Raw genomic sequence first — 22649 nt, forward strand, 5'->3', positions numbered from 1 at the left:
GTCTCTCACCAAAGGGTGACTCCTCTGATGCCAAAAACTTGTGCAGTAATATATCTGAGTTCACCACCCAAGGACTGCAGGGGCCCATGCCAAAATTTTAATTGCATGTTTATGGCAAGTAGCCACAGCTTGTTCTTCAAAAAAGAGAAGAGAGAAGAGAGAAAGAGGAGAGGTGTTACAAGAGAGGTTTCTAGCTCTCAACTGTGGAGCTAAGCTGGGAAGTGTGGTTGGAGCTTACTTTGCTTAAGAGGGGTGTGATGCAGTTGAGCTGTGGGGATGAGGAGGGTACTGAGGCTGCTGGAGTGCAGGAAGGGATGAGAGAAGCCAGAAGACCAGCTCTGCTTTGCAGGAGAGGCTGAAAAGACTGTTTTTCCCTTAGTGGAGTGGCTGCCTTGGTCCCACTGCCCCAGCTGTGAGTGGCTGAGTTGGGAGGACCATGCCTGTGGGGCAGAAAGCATTCAGGCCAACCCCTGTTAGCTGCTTCTAGCTTGTACTGAAACAGAGGATCTACTGTCAGACAAAACCTGTTTTTTGGACTACCTGCAAACAGGTCTGGCTGGACAGCCAAGCACAAGAAGAGTATGACTGCACCACCCTGTCAGAGAAATGGAGGCCCTGAGTGCTGAGGGGTGCCAGCAGCTGCAATAAAACGTCGCAGGGCCTGGCCAAACTCAGGGCATAGTGTGAACTCAGTGGAGCCAAACAGTCCATTATCAGCACACACAATCTCCCAAAGGTGAACTATGGACCACCTTCTCCCGGGGAATTTATTAGGCATTATCTAAGTCTCGTCTCCACCTGAGGGGAGAAGGGCTTATCCACCACTTTGAATTTCCTGCAGCACGTGGAGTCTGTTTAGGAGCCATCTGCATTGGATGCTTGACTCATGGCACATACAACACAAACGTAAACCCTCTTATTAATACCTGACTTGCACAAGTATGTTGCACTAACACAGTACTTCAAGCAGGTTGATTGGCTGGTTCAGTAACTCTGCCACTCTCTGTAAACAAACATTTTTTCTTGTAATTTCATTCAGGAGCAGCTTGGAACATGTACAAGCCATCTCCTTCCCTGATGAAAGGCAAGTGACTTCCCAGGAGCAGTTTTGCTCCTGTGGGAGAGCACAGTTGGAGGCAAAGCACTGTGCTCTCATCTACCTGGGACCATCACGGACAGCCCTAATATTTCAGCAATCTGTGGACTATGAAGTGCTGGATGGATGGTCCCTTTTCATCTCAGCCTTCTTCTCTCACACCTCTGAGATCCATGCAGGCGGGTTGCAGAGCTGAGCATCCCAAGTGGCTGCCAGGCCTTTGCTCTGTGGCGCAGTGAGGGCCCTGACATTCGCCTTGGAAAAGGATGATGTAAATGGTGCATTTGAGTACCAAGCAGCTCAGACTTCCTATTGCACACACATCTGACCCCCTGCATAAAAACAAAATCCCTCTTTTATAATGGCTTCAGTGTGCATCTGTGCAGAAGGCTTGATGTTGCACTGTCTGAGCAAGGACGAGAGTGCAGCAAGGCCAGAAGGACTGACTTTTCGTGAGTTTGTGGCCAGGAGTTGCTCAGCACTGCTGTGTTTGTTCTTAGTTTAACAAAAGCTGATGAGTAGTTGAAACCCAGAGAAAATTGGCTACCACTGGCTAGGATCTGTGAACGTGGGGTCTTCTTCCCTTAGAGTCTACTCATTTTGATTATGCATGAAGATGTTTGTTTGTTTTTTTTTGTATGCATAGCCTGATGGAGAATCATGTTGGTTCCCAGTTGCTCTGCAGAGTGTGTTGCATGTCCTAATTGTGGTCCATCTGCAGGCTGAAGCAGGTCTGACATGGTCCACCCCTCCATGACTTGAACAGCAGAGGATTTTCAGTGCCTTGCAGAGAGCCATATTTGCTGGGCAGTGAGAAAAATGAGGAGTGGCATCACAATACCTGGCAACAAAGTCACATAAATACTTCTTGGTGCACAACTTGGGTGGGAGCTATTGTCATAGTAAGGCAGAACCAAGGCAGGATCCACAATGAACGATGCCAAAAGCCAGGAGAAAGAGCTCAGCTACTGATACATAAGACAGTACTCAGGCAGCCAAGGCCGACGGGAGGGATGGGTGGAGGACAGCAGCCCAGCTTTTTTTGGCCAGCGTGCACAGTCGTGCTCAAGTGCTGCTCAGTGGAATAGCTGGGGTATTGTTTTTAAAACACTCCTCATGGAAAACAACATTTTACAACCTGATGGGTGTGAACCACAGCCCCACAGCAAGCTGGCACACAGCTGTTGTGCAGATGAGTCTGCATGCTCATTTTCTGTGTAGGCTGATTTAGGAGACTTGTGAAGAGAAAAACATTACTTGATATCCCACATATCTTGCTGGGGTCATTACAGTCCTCTGGGCTCTTGGCTAGTCATCAATAACTAATTTGAGGATATAGCTTATGGGCTACTGTATGAAGCTTTTAGTCATTTTTACATGCTGGGTCCAGCATATATTTTGTGCACTGGGTACCTTTTCTCAGTCTTTATTGCCCTGCATTGTTTCTTCTCCTGTAGTTGTGTTTCCTCATGGGCAAGCCTAACCTCTCTTACACCAATACCAAACCACAGCATGGCTGGAGTACTTGTGTGATAGCATCATCTGTCACTGCTGAACAACAAGGAAATGAGCAATATTCCAAGCTGGAGCAGGGCAAGAACAGACAAAACAAAAAGAAATACTGTACACCTATGAATCCCTAGCAGGGAGGTGGATATCCAAGCTATGAGCCTCCAAGAGCTGTGTGTGTCAGTACCAGGTTCTGTTTAAGGATCATGGGTGTACATCTCCTGGTGAGAGCCAGGACACAACTTCCCCATGGTCTGTCTAAGCTCTGGAGGGTTTCATTGGCTCTGTTTGAATGCAGATAGTTTAATAAATACATGTATTTCCATTGGAATTCCACAGATACAGTTGTAATGTCTTTACTGCAACTTGAACCATTTTTTAAAGACTCTAAATGACTTGGTAAACATAAGAAATGAAAAGATGCCCTGAATTATGCTCAGTAAAAATTCCAAGCTTGTGAACATTGTTTTGTCATTGTATTCAAGATGTTTTCTGTACTCCGTGTCAGATAGAGTAAATGAGCAGTGGAAAAAGAGAAGTGAGAGTAAAATTCAATAGACATTTTAATAAAATGGCAAAACCCAGCTTAAAGCCATAAAAAATGATACATTAACCAAAAGATCTTGTCACCTGCAGCAAATATTTCATTTTCCAATGCTACAGCACAGCCACATCTCAAGTTCTATCTTTGAGACACAAATGCAAGGGAGATGGTTGGCTTGATGCAATTTGCCTATTCATCCAAGCAAGATTTCCTTCCCTGAGGTACAGGCAAGTTCAGTCACGGATTATGTGCTTGGCTTTCCTCAAGCCACAGCCTCCACTCATGCTGGTACACAGTTTCCCAATACCAGCTATGACTTGTCCTCTGGATGGCAAGTTGTCCCATCTTCTCTACCTAGGTCCTAGCCACCTGTCCAAACAGGGAAATCCCCCAGCCTCATCCTTCTGTTGCTTCAGCCTTTCTTACAGTGTTTCTCCCAAACATATCCAGTGCTACACCATCCCACCAGCAGGATGAGTGCCTGGATCTCAGCTATGTGGGAATCTCTGTCTCTGTGAAGTGCCCCTCATAGGGCACTCCTTTTGGTCAGAGCCAGCACAGAAGCTCAGCTGATCCATAGCACAGAGTAATAGGCAAGGGCATGTTTTGAAATAACTCATTTAAAGTATACTTGTAGAAAAGGTGTATAGGAATAAAGAGTTAATGATGAGAAACCTTCTATGTCTATGAGCTTTTTCTTATGTGAGGACTCCAGCTCCTAAATTCCAGAGTTATGGGTGAGCAACTGAGACTGGAATCTCACCCCCTATGCCTGAAGAACTCCTCAGTTGTTCTTAGGGTGGAAATAATGCAAACTATTATTTTAAAATAATGCTGGTTGGGTTTGGAAAATTTAAATTCAGATAGTAGAAAATGATAATTTCAAGGTTACCAAGCAAACATAATCTTTCTGCACAACTGCATATTTCACATTCAGTAAGGGAAGGTTCCTGGGGAAAATGACAAATGTAATTAAAACCTGTCTCATCATATGTGCACACAGGGGAGGGCAAGCTGTGATTGCAATGGTAACTGCTCAAACTGCAGGTGATTTTATTTTATGACAGAGTATTAAATTAAACTTCCAGTGTTTATAAACCCAAGTATTCTCCTGTATGCTTCTAAGGTGATGCTGTGATTTGCAAACATGGCTGAACATGAATGACACCTTTCAGCATAGACTTCTGTCTTCAGAAATAGAAGATATTACTTACCTTAGCTGAGACTGTTACAGGGATCTGGAGCACTGTGGATGCTGAAAATCCTTTCTATCTTTGGAAGCAGTTAGTCTTCCATCCTGAAGGTCTCAGGCTCTTTATGGTGTAGCGGAGATCCTTGGCTGGCAGGACAGAGGTGGGGATCTTGCCGGAGGTGCTACCATCTCTGCAACTGCAAGAGAGAGAATGTGATCAACCATGTTTTTAACAAAGGAGTTGTACAGAAAGGGAGAGGACAGAGCTGGAGCCAGGCAGCAGATCTGGAGGTGGCTGAGGACAATGTGATGCATCACTTCAGAAGAGGAGGAGGAAGTGTAACTTGCTAGTTCCTAGTGCACTCAGTGCTGTGGGACTATGTGGAACTTTTATTTCCAGTTTAGTTGTTTCTTACTGCCAGAAGTCCAGACAAGGGGAGGTAAATGGTGATTAATTTAGACAACCTAAGTAGAGGACTCACGATGTAATACAAGAAACTTAGCAGCTTTCTGATGTCCTTTTGTAAGTGAATTGTGTAGCCCGGTTGTTTAATGGAGTGTTTAAAAACTGTGTTGGCAATAGCCTATGAATAATGTATGCAGGCACAATAAAATACCTTACTGTTAAGAAACTGCTGATATGCTGGGGAACTTTCCATAGGATGTGAGAACAATTTTGAAAGCTCTGTCTTCTTGGGATGCCCTTTATTTATAGTCTTGCTCCTTCAGAGATTGCATTCCCTTTTTGATACCACATGTAAGGATGCCCTCCACTGCTTCTGCCTCCATCTTCTAATTTCACTCTATTCCCTTTGCTTATGGCTGTAAAACCTGCTGAATTTTGATGAGTATATGCTTTATTAACCGAGCACTGTAAGTGTGGAGATATTTGCTCTATAGCCTCCAGCCATTCCAGGTGTCTGCACCAAAACATGTTGCACCAAAGGAAGACGCACTGTTTATGTGTCACAGTAAGGATGTTCCATGATACAGGAAGCAGAAATAGGGCCAGATTATTTGGAAAAAAAAATAAATAAATAGACCAGTAAATCTTTATCAGTTTTCTGGAGTATGGGGTCCTTGCTTGAAATAAGCAACTGCAGTTTTGCATACATGGATATTCCATTTTTGATGAACCTTGCAGTGCCAACTCAGCTCTAATCCCTCTAAATTTTTCCTCATGTTCTCTGTACCCTTTGGCTGTGAGTAATGGTTAATTGCTGTGATACTAAGTGACTAAATCTTGCTCGACTGCAGAAATCAGAAGGCAGAGAATTAAGTCCTGCTTAAAGGGGCTCTCTGGAGTTTGCACTGCCTTCGTTGCAGTTTTCCCTGGACACAGCTCATCAACACTGTAGGTGCAGCAGGCAATCACTGTCTCTTCCTTTGCTCCTTGCTTTAGTCATCAGCCACAAGAGAAAATAAAATAGTAGCTTTGTTTTTCACCTGAGGTTGTCCACATCTGCACTGAAAAGCAGAAGTGCCACAGGAGGGACTCTGAACACAATATATAGCCGATAGCTGTTCAGAATGGTCTCAATTGAGCGTATGGCAAGAGCAGACCCAGCCTGCAGACTCTATAGCAATCTATCCTGTCTCTGCTGTGGCTTTCTTGTGAGTAGCCCAGTGCTCATGCTGCATTTTTCTGGCTATGCTTATGCAATAGACCCCTGAGTCAAAGCATTTCCTGCAATATGGACAGTGTATTATTAGTGTAATGCTTGAACAAAGCAACATATGATTGATGCTATTATATTAGTCAGCTAAGGAAATGATATCCTCACCTTGGAGGCTGATGCGATGGGTTTTGAAGTCATGTGGTGGTAGCAAGCTCCAGGCATGAGCCTACAGGGCGGGAGAGAGAATGGGTTAGAAGAGAGTTTGTATCCCCAAGGTGATCTGCAGCTGGCTAAACAAGAGGATACACCAACCTTGGAGGGAAGACTGCTTTTATTGGCTTGCTTGCTGCTGTGGCACTCCTGGGGAGTGCAGGATATTCTCAGCTACAGGAAAAGATGTGTATTAAAGGGGTTAGTCTAAACACAAGACCACTAATGGGGTTTGACTAAAAGTTTTTAAACAGAATTGATAAAAAGTATCTAAAATTTCCCTTATCTCCATTCTGGCAGCCAAGAAGCTCAGAAGATGTTTACCAAGGTCTAAGTTGAAGATGATGATTAAGTTCAAGCAGCCTTTTTTTCTGAGGTAGAAATGCTGATAGCTGACTGTCTACAAGAAGGAAAAGCTTTCAGAGTGAAGGAAACAGTTCTGTTTTACAGATTAGTCCATTGATGCTTCTGATGGTCCTGTTAATTTCTCTTTTTTCAATGTTTGTTTCTTTAGGTGAAGAGTGAAGGCCCCAAACTGGTGCCCTTCTTTAAAGCGACTTGTGTCTATTTTGTCCTCTGGTTGCCAACATCCAGCCCTTCCTGGTTCAGTGCCCTCATCAAATGTTTGCCCATCTTCTGCCTGTGGGTTTTCCTTCTGGCTCATGGAATTAACTTTTTAGTGGCACACCGCAGTGCCAGCCGCATCCTAGCAGGACTGATATTCTCAGCAGTGGGAGATGCCTTTCTCATCTGGCAAGAGCAAGGCTACTTCATTCATGGTGAGTATGGTGTGAGTTCTGAAGGGTTGCCACAGTGCCCAGCTGTTACACTGTTTATTTAGTAGTGAGTTGCTTGCCACATGTTTTTTGTTTTTGTTTTTTTTTACTCATGTACAGCTTAAGTGCCTGGTAGTGTGAGATAGTCATCCCTAGACTAAGATCCATTGCAGTTAGAGGAGTCACATCATTGATGAGACTCTTGAAGTTCTCTTGAAGTGTTCTGAAGTCAGAGAGGTCATTAAGACAGGTTTGGTTAATTGGCACATGCTTGTAGTGTCTCATCTGGCTGCAGTTGGGAAAGTGGCATGGGTAGAATGTCCTGGGAAGAGGAGGAAACTCACAGCACTCAGCATCTCCCATGAAGCTGCAGGAAGTATCTACCTCCTGCCTCTCCTCAGGGAGATCTGTCAGCCCTTCTCTACAAGGATGCAGAAGTAAGACACACGAGGCAAAGGCCCTTAGTGGAGAGAAGGTAGAGACGATCTTTAAGTTGCAGAAGACAAGTCCGCAGCCAGGGGGAGGTGTTTAAATGGATGTCAGAAAGCAAATCATCAGGAATCTTGTCCTACTTTCAGGTTCATCAGCATGAATCATGCAGCCTGTTGTAAAAACATAGGAACTGGTTTTGCAAGACTTGTAAATTATAGGGAATCAAGGGCAAACCTTACCATGACACCCTGTCATCTCTACAGAAAGATCTACATCTCTCAAAGCAAAACAAGCTTATTTTATTTCACTGTTTTGCAGACTAGAACATAATGGTTTAGATTAATGATTTAAAGCCACGTTGAGGCCGCCTGCAGCAACACTTGCCATGGCCTTGGATTGTCATAAGAAATCAGCAGCAGTTAAGTCCTTCACTTCACTGCATTGGTGGCGTTTGTGAAGTCAACTTCACCAGCAAAGGGATCTCATTTAACACCCACCATTAGCTGGCTGCTGTGACTGTCCCATTGGAAAACATGATGAGATGGGGGAACTTTTCTGACTTCTATGAAAGTCAAAGGCTTATTTTTTACTCCTTGTATGAAATCAGTATTTAGTTTTATTCTGGAATTCCAACAACCTCTGCTTTCTTTATGAGAGGAAAGTATGTGAAATGCTAGATATGAAAAGCCAAATACTTTGATTCTGGTTTTAATCCTGCTTCCCAAGGGTTTATCCAAAGCTCATTAAAAGTTCCTGTAAAAACTCCTAAGATTTTGGTGAGGTATATTAGGCCTCGGGGGCTGGATCTGTTTGGCTGAATTCAGGGCATGTTTCTTAGAAGGTCCAACTATCTCTTGGGTTGCCATTCACTATGTGCTGAGTGTTGGCACTCCCACTGACAGGCCTCCTCTTAACAGGAATGCATGGCTCTGCACAAGTTAGCCTGGTCCAGCTGCCCATGCTTCTGTTTTGCCTCCTGTCATTGCTTCTTGAGCTGTGGCTTGGAAAACATTCAAGACCTGATTCTCACTGTGACCGTTTTTGTACATGGACTGTGCATAAGTTCCCCATTCCCACGTAGTTGGGATATCTCTGAGTCACTTATTTGATTTAATGATAGAAGAAGGTCAACCTGTCACAGCAATTCAGTGTTGAGTTCAAGTGTTTTAATCTGCAAATCAGCAGGAATTTTTACCCCAGTTTGTGGGGTTTGACTAATTTTTCTTCTTGATTTAAGGAGAATGCTTGTTTAGCTCTCTTGGAGCATTTTGAGAATCTCAGCCTGGATCCTTGGCTTTCTCTTGTCTGCCTCACTCTGTACTAATCTGAGCTACTGCCTTCTGTAGTGAAGTGTTAACATTTGCATTTCAGCTGTCAGCAAATAAAGTGCACCACCCCACTTATCCTGTCACTTTTCCTGCAGAACGTATTTTCTCCTAAGCACAGCAAGCTGCTGTTGTTGACAACTGACAACATCCAAACTTTTGACATCGTCCCTTGTGGGAATTTCAAATTTCAGGGGAATGAAAGGAATTACTAGAGAGTAATGTACTTTCTCTTCAATTTCTATGGCTTTCAGGCAGAAAAAAAGGTTGAGATCAGAGTTAAGTTGAATAGCTTTTGAGACAACGATTTTATAAAAAGACATTTGTTCATTATTTTACAGGGAGGTGAGAGCCTGGGAACCTACCCCTGGCACACTTCACACTTCATTTTTGTCTACTAAAAGCAAGCTATTTTCTGACTAGTGTCTTCCTGCATGTGGAAAATACTTTACAGTGTTAACACTTGTGTCCTTTGATAATGGGAGATCAGAAAAATTATGCATTTAGTAAAGAAGATGGGATCTTACAGAAAGGACTTACTGCCAGCCTGAGCAGCAACTCCAGGGCAGGGGAAGTGGGAAGAAAACCTGGGCTCCCTGATTCCATCTGGCCCAGAATAAGGCAGAGAGTGGAAGTAAGCAGACAGATAGAAAAGGCTGATTTGCCTGGTGTGATTGGAGGGCTGAGCCAAAGGCTGAGAAATGCAAGAAAACTGCACCATGCTCTCTGTGCATCTTTCACAGGTTTCTCTTTTTCTTGGCTTTATTTGTGGGTGCTGAATGAGAAAAACTCAGAGCTGACTCTCATGACCTCACCATGTATCACAGAACTCCTCCTGCCTTTCTGGGTTTCTGTTTGGCTGCTGTATCTTGTTCTTCTCTCTTCTGCCTTGCTGCTGGCTGCCTACACGAAGGACAACTCATTCTTCAGTTCCCCATTCCAGCACTTTCCACACAATGCCACTGAAAGAGAAATCATTCCTCATAGCTAGAACAAAATAACCTTCCCTTCCTGACCACTCCATGGCTCTAACCTTTCCTGCACTATAAACACTTCTCATCCTAAATCCCTTATCTCTCAGTGCTACACACATGAAAACTGTGAAATATCAACTTCTTGTTGCCCTGCTTTGCAATTCCTTCTCCTTCCCACTGTCCATTTCCTCCCCTTGCAGACTAAATCTCACTATCCCTCTCCCTCCCGTGGGTTCCCCTGTCATCCCACAATGGCTGAGTGGATGCTGATCCCAAAGGCTGGGAGATGCTTCTCCTTTTAGCTGCCTCAGGGAGTATCGGAATGAGGAGATGTCTGCCAGCAGCAGGACCTAGCAGTTACCTTTGTACCACAGCACTGGGCTTTAAAACACAAACAGGTGTCCTGCTGGAGGACTTATCTTCCCAGATCATTTTCCCCATTTCTTACATGGGTTTAGGGCCTACCATGTGCAAGTAGTAGTCAGCAGCTGTACCAAAACATGATGACATTTTTTGCCAAATGGGTTAGTGGCAAGTGATTAACACAACGACAGTACCTTCTATATGGGATTCCTCAGGCGTGTTGCACTTCAAATGGAAGCTAGCATTTTATTTTCACTGATTGATTCCAGCTAAGGTTCATATGAAGCTTGCAAATAGCTGTAACATTGTTGGCAGATCATATTGGTATAGTCCCTGAAATATGTCAGCTGCTTCTTCCAGCTTAGGTTTCTCCTAGCTATGTGCAGAGACGGAGTAAAAGCCAGATGCAGTCCCTGAGTTCTTTTGGGTTTGGGGCTAAATATGATTAGATTTTCTATCTAGATTCAGAAGGATCACAATCTTATCACATTTTGTTCTGACATGGCTCTGATTCCAACATTCCTGTTCCAATTGACCTGGGAGTGAAATGGTTCAGATGATAGATAATTAGAGGTGATTATCTTTGCTCTGCCTTGCCCCCAGCTTTCTGTCCAGAGCAGAGGAGGAGTTATCTGAGAAACAGTCTTTGTTCTTTCTGCAGCAGCTTGGCTCACCAGGCCTCTCGGCAACAGGTGCACATCACAACAGAGTCGCACTCAGCTGCAGGTGTAGAAGTACCAAGGCTCTTTCTTAGGGCAGGAACCTGGTGCTAAAGTCAATCTCCCATGCATATTTTTTTATATTAAAATAATTTCAAGTGCTCAGTATGGTGCCTGATTAAATCAAATGGGGGTTGTAACACAAGGACATCTATACCTGGAGTAACTTCTGTATGTTTCAAATCCATTGTATCCATGTTTTCTTTTGCTACTGGCTGCCAGTCACTGTCAATGCCTCTTTCCAGGTCTGCTGATGTTTGCCATCACACACATCCTGTACTCCTCAGCCTTTGGCATGAAGCCTTTGGACCTGAAAGCCGGCTTGATGATGGGCCTCATTTCCAGTTCCTGTTATGCCTTCCTGTACTCCTACCTCTCGGGCCCATTCACCTACCTGGTAGCTGTCTACATCGCCTTGATTGGCTTCATGGGCTGGCGAGCGGTCGCTGGCATGCAGCTGTGCAATGACCTCTGGACATGGACCAAGCTCTCGGCCTGCATTGGAGCAATGCTTTTCATGGTGTCGGATCTGACCATCGCAGTTAACAAGTTCTGCTTTCCTGTACCCTACTCGCGTGTTATCATCATGGCTACTTACTATGCAGCTCAAATGCTTATTGCACTGTCAGCTGTAGAGAGCAGAGATGAAGAGGACTTCAAAAAGAGGAGCTAGGTGGAGTGCCGACAGTCTGCGAACAGTGTGGGTTATATCTCAGGTGCTGTAGCTGCATTCACCCCTGAGAGAGATCTCCATTTCTCTAGGCATATTGGTGATGTTGATTTTGCTTCTTTGAAGCATTACCTTTGGGGCTTTATTTTCAATGGCTTTCTCTGAATATAGCTTACTTCAGTGTGGAGTCCACGTCAGAAAGCTTAAGATTGTCCCTGCAGTAGCTACTCATTCAATTTTTCCACCTTGGAAGTTCTGTACTACTGCACTTTATTTGTTAGTCTTGAAACTGATGCTGAATGTCTGGGAATAGGAGGCCCAATGGACAAGTTTGGCCACACACTGTGTTAGGAGATTTGCTTTCCATAGTAGGCAGACGGGCACAGACCTCTGCTAAAGCCATAGGTAGAAATGAATTTAACCGGTGTTTAACTTAGCCTGTTCTTGTGCATTACAAACGCAGTACACAAACTGGAGCAATTTGAGTCTCTGCTGAAAGGAAGCCTATAGCTATAGTAAAAACATTACATTCAGATGAGGACTGAACTTTGAAGTTGATAGCAGCACGTTGGGCAGCCCCTAGCAGAATCTGAATGAGAACCGAACACTGAGCAGAGAAACCAGCTTGAGGTACACAGAGATGAAGTGCTGCATGCTTTGATGGCTGCTGATAAAAGCTCTAGAGCAGGTCTGTGGACACCTGTCAGCATTGCCATGTGTAGCAGAAATGGTAGCTTGGTGGGATTTCAGGGTCATCCAGGTAAACGGGTCAGTGCACTCTCCTCTGCTACATGTGTACAATTACACAGTGTCAGCAGCCACCAGTGACAGCATGGGCACACGAAGATCTTTGGTTTCTGCAGCAGGAGTTGGAGGGTGTATGCTACTAATGTTTGTCCTATTCGTCTCTAGTACGGCAGATAGGAATCTAACATTTACACCTTTCTTTCTCAGTATTCTAACAAATAACATTCCATATACTTATGAAACTTTACTGTCCTGCTGCTTGCAGCACCTCTTCTGGGTGTGTGAGCATTTCCCATGCCTGAACTGGTTAGTTGGGGCCCTGATTTTGACTGTAGATTGTTGTTGTGTTTTGCCAGATGGTGGCAGATGTTCAGCTCTGCATCACTTGTGTTTGGAAACCCCTTTTTAGCAGAGCATCCTGAAAAGCTCAGTTCTCTGTGTTCAAAGTGCCTGCCGCTTCCTTCTTGAACTCACATGGATGCAGCGAGAATGTGGGAATGCCTATTTAATTCTGACCCAAATTCTTTAGTTGGTTTTTCTGCCCATCTGCTGAAGCAAGATTACTTCTGACTTCACTCTCTTAAAAGATGATAAAGAGGTTGCCCTGTTGTTTTTTTATTTGTTATTTGTTTTTTAATACCAGACTGATTTGTGATCATGCGTGTATTTTCTCCTCTTATTTAGGACATCTGACAGCAAGCTACATTTCTATTTGAATCTCTCTTGAATGTGCTCTTTCCCTCTGTCCATTCTAAGGTTGTTACTATGGGTGAAGATGCTCTCCTAGTTGTTTTGAAGACACAACAAGCTCATCCAGGTGCAAAGGAAGTTGCTAAGGGTTCCTGAACATCTTCATCCTGTGTCCAAAAAGGGATGACCAAAATAGACTGCACCTGACCCAAATCCATGCAGTTCCTAATAAACCCTTGCACGTTTTTGTATGACAGAGTGAACAGGAGGGGCAGCCTTCCAGATTGTCCTCGCCAGGGTTGAAAGCCACCACGGTCACCATACCTTGCATGCCCAGACCATTCCAGGAGAAAGCTTGGCACTGTGTCCCTGGCACCATCAGCATAGCAGGAATTCCTCTTTCCAATGAGGGCAGCTGGGGTCAGGAGTCAGCTAAGGAAACATCCTTAGTTTTTCTGTTGGTGTTGAGAGGTGTTAAGTCACTCTCCTGTTCCTTTCCAGCCTTCTGTGTTGGGACTAGTCATAGAACAGGCATTGCCTCTCCACAGTTGGTGCATCAACACCAATGCAACCAGTATTACAAAAATTAGGTTAACCATCCTGACCCCATGGAATCATCTACTGCTTTTCAGAGAGATCAGAAAGGTCAGCTGCGTTGTAGAGAGGGAAAGCATTGTAAGTAGCACAGTCTGGTTTAATCTCTTCCTTTTAATGCTGTTGTGTAATACTGTCAGTATTCATTCACCAGTGCGCTGGGGTCTGCCTGGAGTAAACTGCTAAGGGAATTTAGAGCCATAAAACATCTTCATTCATCAGCATTGCTTATCTCCTGGCCGCAGCTTGAACCCTGCAGTGTAGTTCTTTGCAGATGTCAGCTGCTGTTACTAAGCTTAACTGTTTGCAAATCTCTTTCTGTAAAAGACTGACCCAGCTAAGAGGAAATGTAAGCATTTGGGATGAACCCCACCATTCTCCCAGAACATAAGAGCATGTTTCAGTCTGGGTCAGCTCAGTACACTCAATCTTTATTCTGGCAGTTCTTCAGAGAAACTCCCTGCACTCTGAGCTTCCCAGATGACCTCAAGAGGTCTCTTCCAACCTCAGCCATTTTGTGATTCTTTGATTTAAAAGTTAGAATTTCAATCTGAACCATTATCTTTCTTTCTGTTTAGAAATGAGCAATCTTCAGTTTACTGAAGACAGCTGATTTGCATTTCTGCATGCTTTTTCTTCTTGGCGTTCTTCACCATCCTCTACTTTCAGGCCCTGTACACTTGCAGAAAAGGATCTTTTAAGTGTAAATTGGAGACCTGTTCTCTCTTCTTCTGGCTGTCAGAAGTGCAGTTTCTGGATACAGAGGTCTGTGGGTGGCTTTAATTAGGACAGCAGAAACACATGTCACCCAAGTGGGCTGTTGTCCCTTTATCGTCAGCAGCTGGCTGGGCTGCAGCCAGTGAAGCAACAGCATTGGCTTGCCCAGGAACATGAGGCAGAGCCCTCAGCTTACAGAGTCCAGAAGAGTCCTGCCTGGCTCAGTGGTTGCCAGTAAGAGCTCTTAATCTCCAAAATCTCTCTCCTGCTTTGCATTCTCTACTTTTCATCCTTATTACTTGAATCTGACCATTTTCCTGGAGGGTGTTTTTCCTGCTTGGAAGGGACCAGCTGGTGAAGACACTTATTTGACACAGTTTTCAGAGTTTCATAAACCCTGAGAAACACTAAGCAATTGCTTGCATTCTGCTAAATACCTTTTCTTGGGATTAAAACTCTTCTCTCAACCCAAGCAAGGGCAGTCTTCATTATGAAAGGGAGCAAACAAAAAGAGGGGAGAACATGATTGTCTTTGACAATGCCAGTCATTTGTGTATCTTCTTATAGTCTCTTTGCATTGTAAAATGGCAATGAGCCATTCTTATCAGGAGTGCAGTGTTTGAGGAACACTCTTCAGCCCAGGGACACTGCAGAGGGAATGAAGCATCCCAGTGGTGCAGCATGCCTGGTGGCACCAATACTACCAGCTCCAGCGCCTGTTAAATTCAGCAGCATTTCTTTCACAATACTGTACTCAAAGGTCCCTCTGCACTTCCCATCTAAGGTCACTTGAGGCTATGCACACAGTACAACTACTCTTGTTCTCTTGTATTAGTTCATACTTATCCTTAGGTCTTTAATTGGATATATAGAAAATATATTTTAGCTGAACTTCTCTTCCTGGTGGTAGATTCTCCTTGTCCATGCTCATACAGAACTCCCACTGAAGCTGGAGAAGCATTCCTATTGGAAAGGGTTTTTAAATGCTAGCAATGTATTGGGCTGATGTCAACAGGATAAAGCTAACATAGAAATGGCAGGTTGAGAAGAACAAAGCCAGAGGATATGAACAGCTTTACTCTTCTTCTGCGAACATATTCACACTTCATAGTTGGCTTCTTACTCCTTCATACCGAGGCAACTGTAAGGCAATAATCAGTCAATTGTTTTAAGAATTACTTTAACATGGCTTTTAAATGACTGCCAAAACATGCATGCTGTTATCATGCAGATAATAGATATATTTCTACACATGTATTTAGAACTCCCAAGACAAATTGCAGATTCTATTTAGTGATTCTTCTAAGTTTTCTTGTGCCATAGTTTGACACTGACACCTCTAAGTTTTCATCTTGCTGCAGTGCTAATGTTGGGAGCTGATCTGGAAGAAGCAGATCAATGCAAAAAGCAAATGCAAAGCTTAGTGGCAGGTGCCTTGTTCTCACTGCTTGGGTTCTGTATACAGATGAACTCTTTTACTCAGCAGCATAATCATGTTCTGCCCAGGTACTTCTCCTGCCTTTTATCCATACTTGTTCCTTTTGCGGCCTTGGGGAAGTCACGTTTATTTTTTTGCAGCCAGATCCTCATCTGATGTAAGTAGGCACAAGTGTAGGAGGGTCAGCGCTCTGCCAGGTTATGACAACCAGGACCAGGACCTGTGTGTCTGTTCTCATCCCATTCTGAAAACAGTGGTATTAGCACTTACCTACCTCACAAAGATGCTGTAAGGATTAATGCTTACACAGCACTCAGAAGATGTAAAGTGCTATATGTATGTCTCAAATGTTAATGTACTGTAGTGATAAAAATACTTCTAGGCATCTGCAGAAGCATGGAATGTGTTACTGCCTTTTTGATTTGCATTAGACTGAAAGCAAAAGAAACATATTTATTCATACTGTCTAACAGGATAGGCTCAGCTACACTTGAACTCTGTGGAGGTTTTAGCTTAAAAGTCTGAACACTAATCTCCATTTTGCAAACAGTTCTTAGTTTATCTAAAAGCCTCAACCAAATTCTTAGATGTGAACCGTGCATCCAAATTTTGCAGTCTAGTCTCATTCTGATCTGTTAGTTAGAATGAACCGAATCCAGCCAAAACACAGTGCTCTTACAGACTGCGATGGCTGTTGAAAACATTGGAACAGAAAACAAAGTCATTCTGTTCACCATTCATCCTGCTGAAGGTCAGCTAGGTTTCAGGAGACAACTTAAAACGGGATGTTTAATTCTAAGTTTACTGGCTTTAATATCAGCAGAGAGGGAAGGCCTCGATAGAATCAATAAGGTCGATACATCCTTCTTTAATTATTTCCTTTTAACCTGAAACTAAGTAGTTGCAGGTTCTATGGTGAAGGAAGTAGTTGTACCATCAATCCGAGGGCCCAGAACAAAAATACATCTAGAAATACAGCTCTAAACCATCACCATGTACTCAGTGACTATAAAAATGCCACAGTTCACTCGATTCAGATCTGGACTACAGCTAGAAACGACTTGGATCTGGTAGCACTAGCTGCTGTATAACAAATGAAAGTGAGAAGTTACCAAGGAATGTGAACTGTCTACATGCGAAATGGACCATAATTTTGAAGCAGCTGCAGTAAAATCTTATCTTAATATGAACTCAGAAGCAAACACAATGCAAATTTTCATTGTTTCTTTACAATGTATGATAAATTTTAGTTTTCTTAGTTTGGAGGAAATTTTCTTAATGTTATTTTATTTTTGCTTTTATTGTAAAAAATAAAACTATACAACTCTAGATAGATCACAAATTATAAAAGGTGGCCAGTTGGCAGGAATGCCAAAATTTCTGTGGCTTGTACTGTTTTTTGTGGTGACACTATGCTGCTGTAGGATGAGCTACTGGAGTGGTATGAGGCTCAAAAGGAAGGCTGAAGCACAAGGCCCGCTGCAGACTCCCACAGTCAGTCTCATGCGAGAGGGATGCAGGGACCGAGCTGCCATGACTGCAGTGGGAACAATGATTGGTCCCATTTGGGGACAGACTACATCAGAAAATAGAACAAATCTTTTCCTGGCAGCCAAAAATCAAGAAATCAAATCCAGCCCACTGCATGGGAACACCAAGTCAGTATAGATACATGGACTTAGACATCACTCATGTAGGCTCATGCTGGACCAAATCTTGTTCCCAGTCCAGAAGGGACATCTTGCTCCACACCTACTACATGGGCAGGGCCAGGCCAGCAGGAGCTATTTTTAATAAATCTGAAAACAAAGAAACAAACCCAATCAACCACCACCAACAGAACAACAACAAACAAACAAAAAACTAAAACAGGAACTGAATACTTTATCCTGAATACTAAGTCCATGTTTCGTACCATGTAAGCCTCTCACCCTGGCCCCTCTCCCATGTGTTCCAGACAGTGTGCAGAAAGATGTGACCGAAGCAGCTGCTCTCCCCAGGGAGTCAGCATTTTGCCATGTGTGAAAGTCTCCAGCACTTACTTCCTTTACCATGATTGTAAAGGTCACCACAGGCAGTACGGCTACTTGAACTGGGATCTTTTCTTAACATATTTTTATGCTGATTTTACTGTTTTAATTCTTTGTTTGGAATGTATTTTTTTTTTTTCTCATTTCTTCTGTGTGTAACAACAATTAAAAATATTAATTTACTGGGTATATTTATTGTGCAGATGTAGCATCTCTTTGCTCATTTTCTGTTTCTGTGACAGCAGCCTACTGAAGCTCTGTAGCAGGCAATGCTGTGCCACTTATGTCCCTCAGTGGTGTGGCTCTGCCCTGGAGCTACCCAGAGCTGCACTGAAGCAGAAAGGCGCTGTTGCAGCCTGATATAGTATTCCCATCTGGAGAACCCCTGAAATACACCCACAGGCACCCCACAGAGCACATACAGCACAAATGAACTAAGCACCATTGTGCTGATGGCAACTGGCTGGTGTTACAACACATCCCAAGTGTCCCAGGGTGCAGAGCCCTGAAGGACACTGGCTCCTTGCTGCAACAGTCAGTCCCACTTACAACAGTCATTTGTCCACACTTCCAGGGAGAAGGCAGCTTGATGCAAATGATTATCTGAGAAGGTTGCTCACTGAGGTTACCCAGAAGTCCCACACAAATGACAATTCTCATTTTTCTCCTCTCTTAAGTAAAAATTTCCAGGGGAGAAATAGGTTAGCACGGACATCTTTTTCTGATTGAGGATCTGATGCCAGTTTCCTCAGCTGTGTTTGATGCAGTGGCACAGATATTTGGTTTCATTAATCCTGAACCAGACCATCTGTCACCAGTGGAACAGGTTTCAAGGATCTATAGCGTAGAAATGCAGAGCAAGTGCTCCCAGTCCATTAAATGGATCTGCTTGCAGGCTTAACATAGATCCTTCCACTCTCCCCTTTTGAGTGCAGTGATTCCTGATCTGAAAATGAATCAGTACTAGGCAGAACCACTACCAAGTTTCAAAGCATTCCAAAGGAAAACCAGGTGTTTCTTTCCTATGTTTTTGTCTCTTATAATTCGATTAAAAAACTTACAAGCTCCATGGGAGGAGCATCCTGTACCAGCACACTTCCTTCCTTGTTCCAGGTGGAACAAAGATGGCAAAATATTCTTGGACTAAGCATGTGTGTGTGGCTGGCCACATTGTGCTTTTATACCAGAAAAGCTCCAGGAAAAAAAAAAATCACTCTAAAATAAAAGAACCAACAGTAACATATGTATAAATTTATCTGACTATGTCAATCCTTCAGTGGCTCAGACATGTTCTAATTCCTTAGTGTTGCCCACCAACCGTGTGGTTAGTGGACCATTCTGGATCTTGGGTTTGCCTTATGCAACCAGCTCTTTCACATGGTGACTCCCTCATTTGCAAAGCTGCAGATTGTATTTACTTTTTGGAATTTCAAGGTTTTAATACACACTTGCATTTTGAGCCACACAAGCAAAACCAAATGATGCAGCCACAGCAACACTGTTCTGTATGTTGGACCGAGCAGAGTAGGTTCTACTAATTACATCCCATACTGAGACTTCTGCAAACTTTCTGTCACTGTATCCAAGAGGGTTTTATCATGTATTTCTTAAGAAAAGAGAAAGTGAGAAGTGCTGCAATCACCAAAACCAACCCCACGTTTTGAGTGGAAGCCTCACAAAGCATTAGCTATGTGGCTTCATAAAGCTGTTTAAAAGCTTTCCTTAACAACTGGTAACATCTTTCAAAAACAACTGATTACAACTTTCATAGGAAGTGATACTTTAAGTTCTGGGAAATCTCATTTTCATTCTTATTTCTCTTTGTTCAGTTCAACACTGTTCTGAAAAAATCACTTTGTCTAATAGGCATTGTGACTTTAGCGCTGTGCCACAGAAAACGAGATTCATCCCTTCAGAGCTGTAAGAAGCTGCTGCTCTGTGTCACAGGGGAGGAGCAATGCACTATTTCAGCTAAAGCTGAAAATACGGCTGAACAGAAGAATGAAGAGAGATGGAAAAGTCTACATAAGAGAGAAGACTAACAGAGGTTTAGCTCCTGTGGAATCAGCAGAGAAATCATCAGCAGAGATTCCAGCACAGGTGTCTGGAACTCATTTGGACATCTCTTAAATCATTCCTTACTCCCTTCCCTTTTGGGCCACCTGTCACTACATAAAGGCCACTGACATCCCTAAGAATGTACTTGAGGTCTGAAGGAGCTCCTAGTCTAACCAAGTGCCTTCACAGCTAGATTAACCACAGCAGGTAATGCTGTCCTCCAGCCGACAGCAGCCAGCCCCAGGCAATAACTACCACTCTTCCAAAGCACAAATCAGTAAGAATATAGTTCTGCAGTTCTAAAATAAACCAGCAATTAAGTTAAATTCTAAGTGAAATCCTCATGTTCTGAATACAGTTTTTCAGTATGTTTTATTCTGATATCTGCTTTCCCCACCTCACTCAGCTGCAAAAGCCCCTAACAGGTCTCCCAAGGGTCTGCCTAGGTAAGTCAAGGAGGAGTCTCAGGATGCTCTGGAAATAAGATATTACAGCATCTGATATATCATCTTCCCCACTCCCCACTCAAGGGGCCATTAAAACATCCAAATATAAATTAGTACCTCACCCACACAGTGCTTTTGCAAGCCTTGTTCCTTTAGCTACCACTGCTTACAAACAGGTTGCTTTGCATAGCTTTGAAGAGGAGTGTTCCTATTGTAACAGTTTTTACCACAACAAGGTTTGTGTAAGAAGGCAGAAGGTTCGTCCTTTCCAGCAAACAGATCTCCAAAGGTATAGAAAGCTGCTTTTGCCCCCCCAGTCTGCCTGTCTTTCCTAAGCACTAGTGAACAGCACTGCCAAAGTTCTCCTTGTTCAGCTTCGCTGATAGTGATGCCAGACCAGAGAGAGATTTCGCTGTTTTTGGGAACTAGGAAACTGTCCTCCAGCTGTTGGATGTGGCTTGAAGCTGTGGCTTCAGGGAGGAGTGCATCAGTGAACCTGGGAAGCACAAGACCCAGTAATACCAGAGCATCCTAAAAAAGAGCAAAGCACTGCTTTTGGTGTTTTAGGTGGGTAGTGGCTGGCCTCAGTGAAAGAAGTGTCATATCTATCCTACACAAAAAGACAAATGAGTACTTGAAAATCAGAGCAGGAGACACAACATCCACACATCCTTTCCCTCCACTGACCCACACTGAGCTACTTCCCCACTGGCAGAGACTGAACCTTTCAGAGCAGGGCCTCAGCAGTTGCCAGCAGGCAGTCCAGAAGCAGCGATCACAGACAAAAATAACCCTAAAAGACCTTTCCAAATATAGTTCATCATTATTGGTGCTGTATCAATTTCATTTCAAGCTGTGTCTGGCAGTGTCTCTCTCTTATTCCCTGTAAAGAATAACAACAGATCCAGAGGCACAAGGGCCCTTTCTCTAGAAGGAAAAATGGGGAAAAGAGTTTCATGTCAGACAAAAGGATGGAGATTTCTTGCTCTCCAATATTTAACCTTGATCCCTGGTTAATCATAAGTTGAGTGAGCATAATAAAAGCTGCTGAAACTCAGAGGACACAGCAGTTTCCAAGCATGGCTGTATTAAGACCAGTCTGCCAGCTGCAAGTTTGAATATCATGACATGGGGAAACGATGTGTGGCTTGTGCATTACTATTAGTAAAACATCACCCGACATACCTGTAAATGCTGAGTTGCATGTGACCAGTCTGAGCTAACTGGAATACTACTGCTGTGTTGCAACCTGATTCAAAGCTCAGTGGGTGGGAATTTCTGGCATGGAGAAAAGCAGAGAAGAGAAGGGAGGATATCAGCATCTGATTTTTTAGCTTATTTATTTACCTAACATTTTGCCTCTTGGAAATTTTAACTGCTGTTGGCAAATGTTGGCAAAATCCTGGCATTTCACGGAGGAAGAGAAGATTTAACCAGTGCAGTCTTTAGTATTTGTGAAAAAAGCAAAAAACTGTTGTTAGAGTTTGGACTGCTTGGAAATGTGTAGGGTAGGCCTAGTTAGGGACTGAGAAAAGGCCTTATTTGCTTTTGAGTCACCTGGGGATGTTTATGAGACAGCAAGCCCAAATATGCCATTAAGGGATCTAATACTGTTTTCAAACAACTGAAGGCAAATCTTAATGATTTCAGAGGAAGACAGTGCCAGAGAAAGGCTGCTTTGTGGATCTGAAGATACGTTTGCAGAAACGCTGTGGTCCTTGGACCTTCATCTGCAGAACTGGGCAATTGCTCCCTTTATGGGCAGGCACAAGACCCAAAATGATCCAGAGAAGTGTGATCCACACTGCCAGTCACAATTAAGAACATTTTCCTTGAAAAATAGTACAGTATAAACTATACTCAGACATATAAAATTCTACTGCTAGTTACGTAATCTGAAGCACAGCAGCTGTAGATCTGACTTACTTATGGTCATCTGTAGGTTGTTAGGATCGTAAGCAGGCAGATGCCACCTGTTGACACAGCTAAGCCACAACTTGAACTTGCATGTGATACTAATATTGCCCTTGTATGGGGTCACTCCTGGGTGGGGGTTGTTAGTGAAACCACAGTTCATGATGCAGTCATTGCTGTGACTCATGCTATGGTTTGTTGGTGAGGAGCACAATGCTGGTCCTTGCTGGGACACTCCTTCATCTTGAGGTCAAAACACTGTGCCAAGGAAATGATGCTGTGAACTGCCTTATACTGCACTGTCTGTTGCACACAGATATGCAAACATACACACACATATAGCCAGCACCATCAGGACAGGGAGTCTTCTCCTGCGTAAGTACAAATCCAAAGAGCCTGGGGATGACAGTACATGCCCTGGGCTTTCTTTCCCCTCTCAGGGAGGAAGAATGAACAATACACTGCATTACCTTCAGCATCAGACCAGTCTACTTAATCCCCATGTAAACAGATACAAAATGAAAAACAAGAGAAAGAAGACCCAGAAACCATAATCTCCCATTAACCCGATATGCAATTGTAGACA

At 43.5% G+C, this 22649-nt stretch overlaps 2 protein-coding genes across 6 annotated transcripts in view; one reads left to right on the forward strand and one right to left on the reverse strand.

Moving 5' to 3' along the window:
* SPTY2D1 (SPT2 chromatin protein domain containing 1) overlaps window positions 1–22649 on the reverse strand; it is an 86057-nt gene that overhangs the window by 47572 nt on the left and 15836 nt on the right. For 3 of the 4 annotated variants that reach the window (XM_085548618.1, XM_085548617.1, XM_085548620.1), the window contains 2 exons: window positions 6126–6186; window positions 4364–4538 (listed from right to left, as the gene is read on the reverse strand). The gene's annotated coding sequence lies outside the window, so the exon portion shown is untranslated. Of the gene's footprint in view, window positions 1–4363; window positions 4539–6125; window positions 6187–21334; window positions 21428–22649 lie in introns of all 4 variants that reach the window. The other variant, XM_085548619.1, reaches the window with a different exon arrangement.
* The window catches only part of TMEM86A (transmembrane protein 86A), a 44787-nt gene that overhangs the window by 9136 nt on the left and 13002 nt on the right, over window positions 1–22649 (forward strand). The window contains exons 2-3 of one of the 2 annotated variants that reach the window (XM_085548647.1): window positions 6685–6949; window positions 11005–17834. In XM_085548647.1, coding sequence (XP_085404773.1) covers window positions 6685–6949; window positions 11005–11432 — 693 coding nt within the window. In that variant the 3' untranslated portion in view covers window positions 11433–17834. Of the gene's footprint in view, window positions 1–6684; window positions 6950–11004; window positions 17835–22649 lie in introns of those variants that run through there. The other variant, XM_085548648.1, reaches the window with a different exon arrangement.

Source organism: Coturnix japonica, chromosome 5, assembly GCF_054131305.1.
Source record: "Coturnix japonica strain WE chromosome 5, WE-NBRP24, whole genome shotgun sequence".
NCBI lineage: Eukaryota > Metazoa > Chordata > Aves > Galliformes > Phasianidae > Coturnix > Coturnix japonica.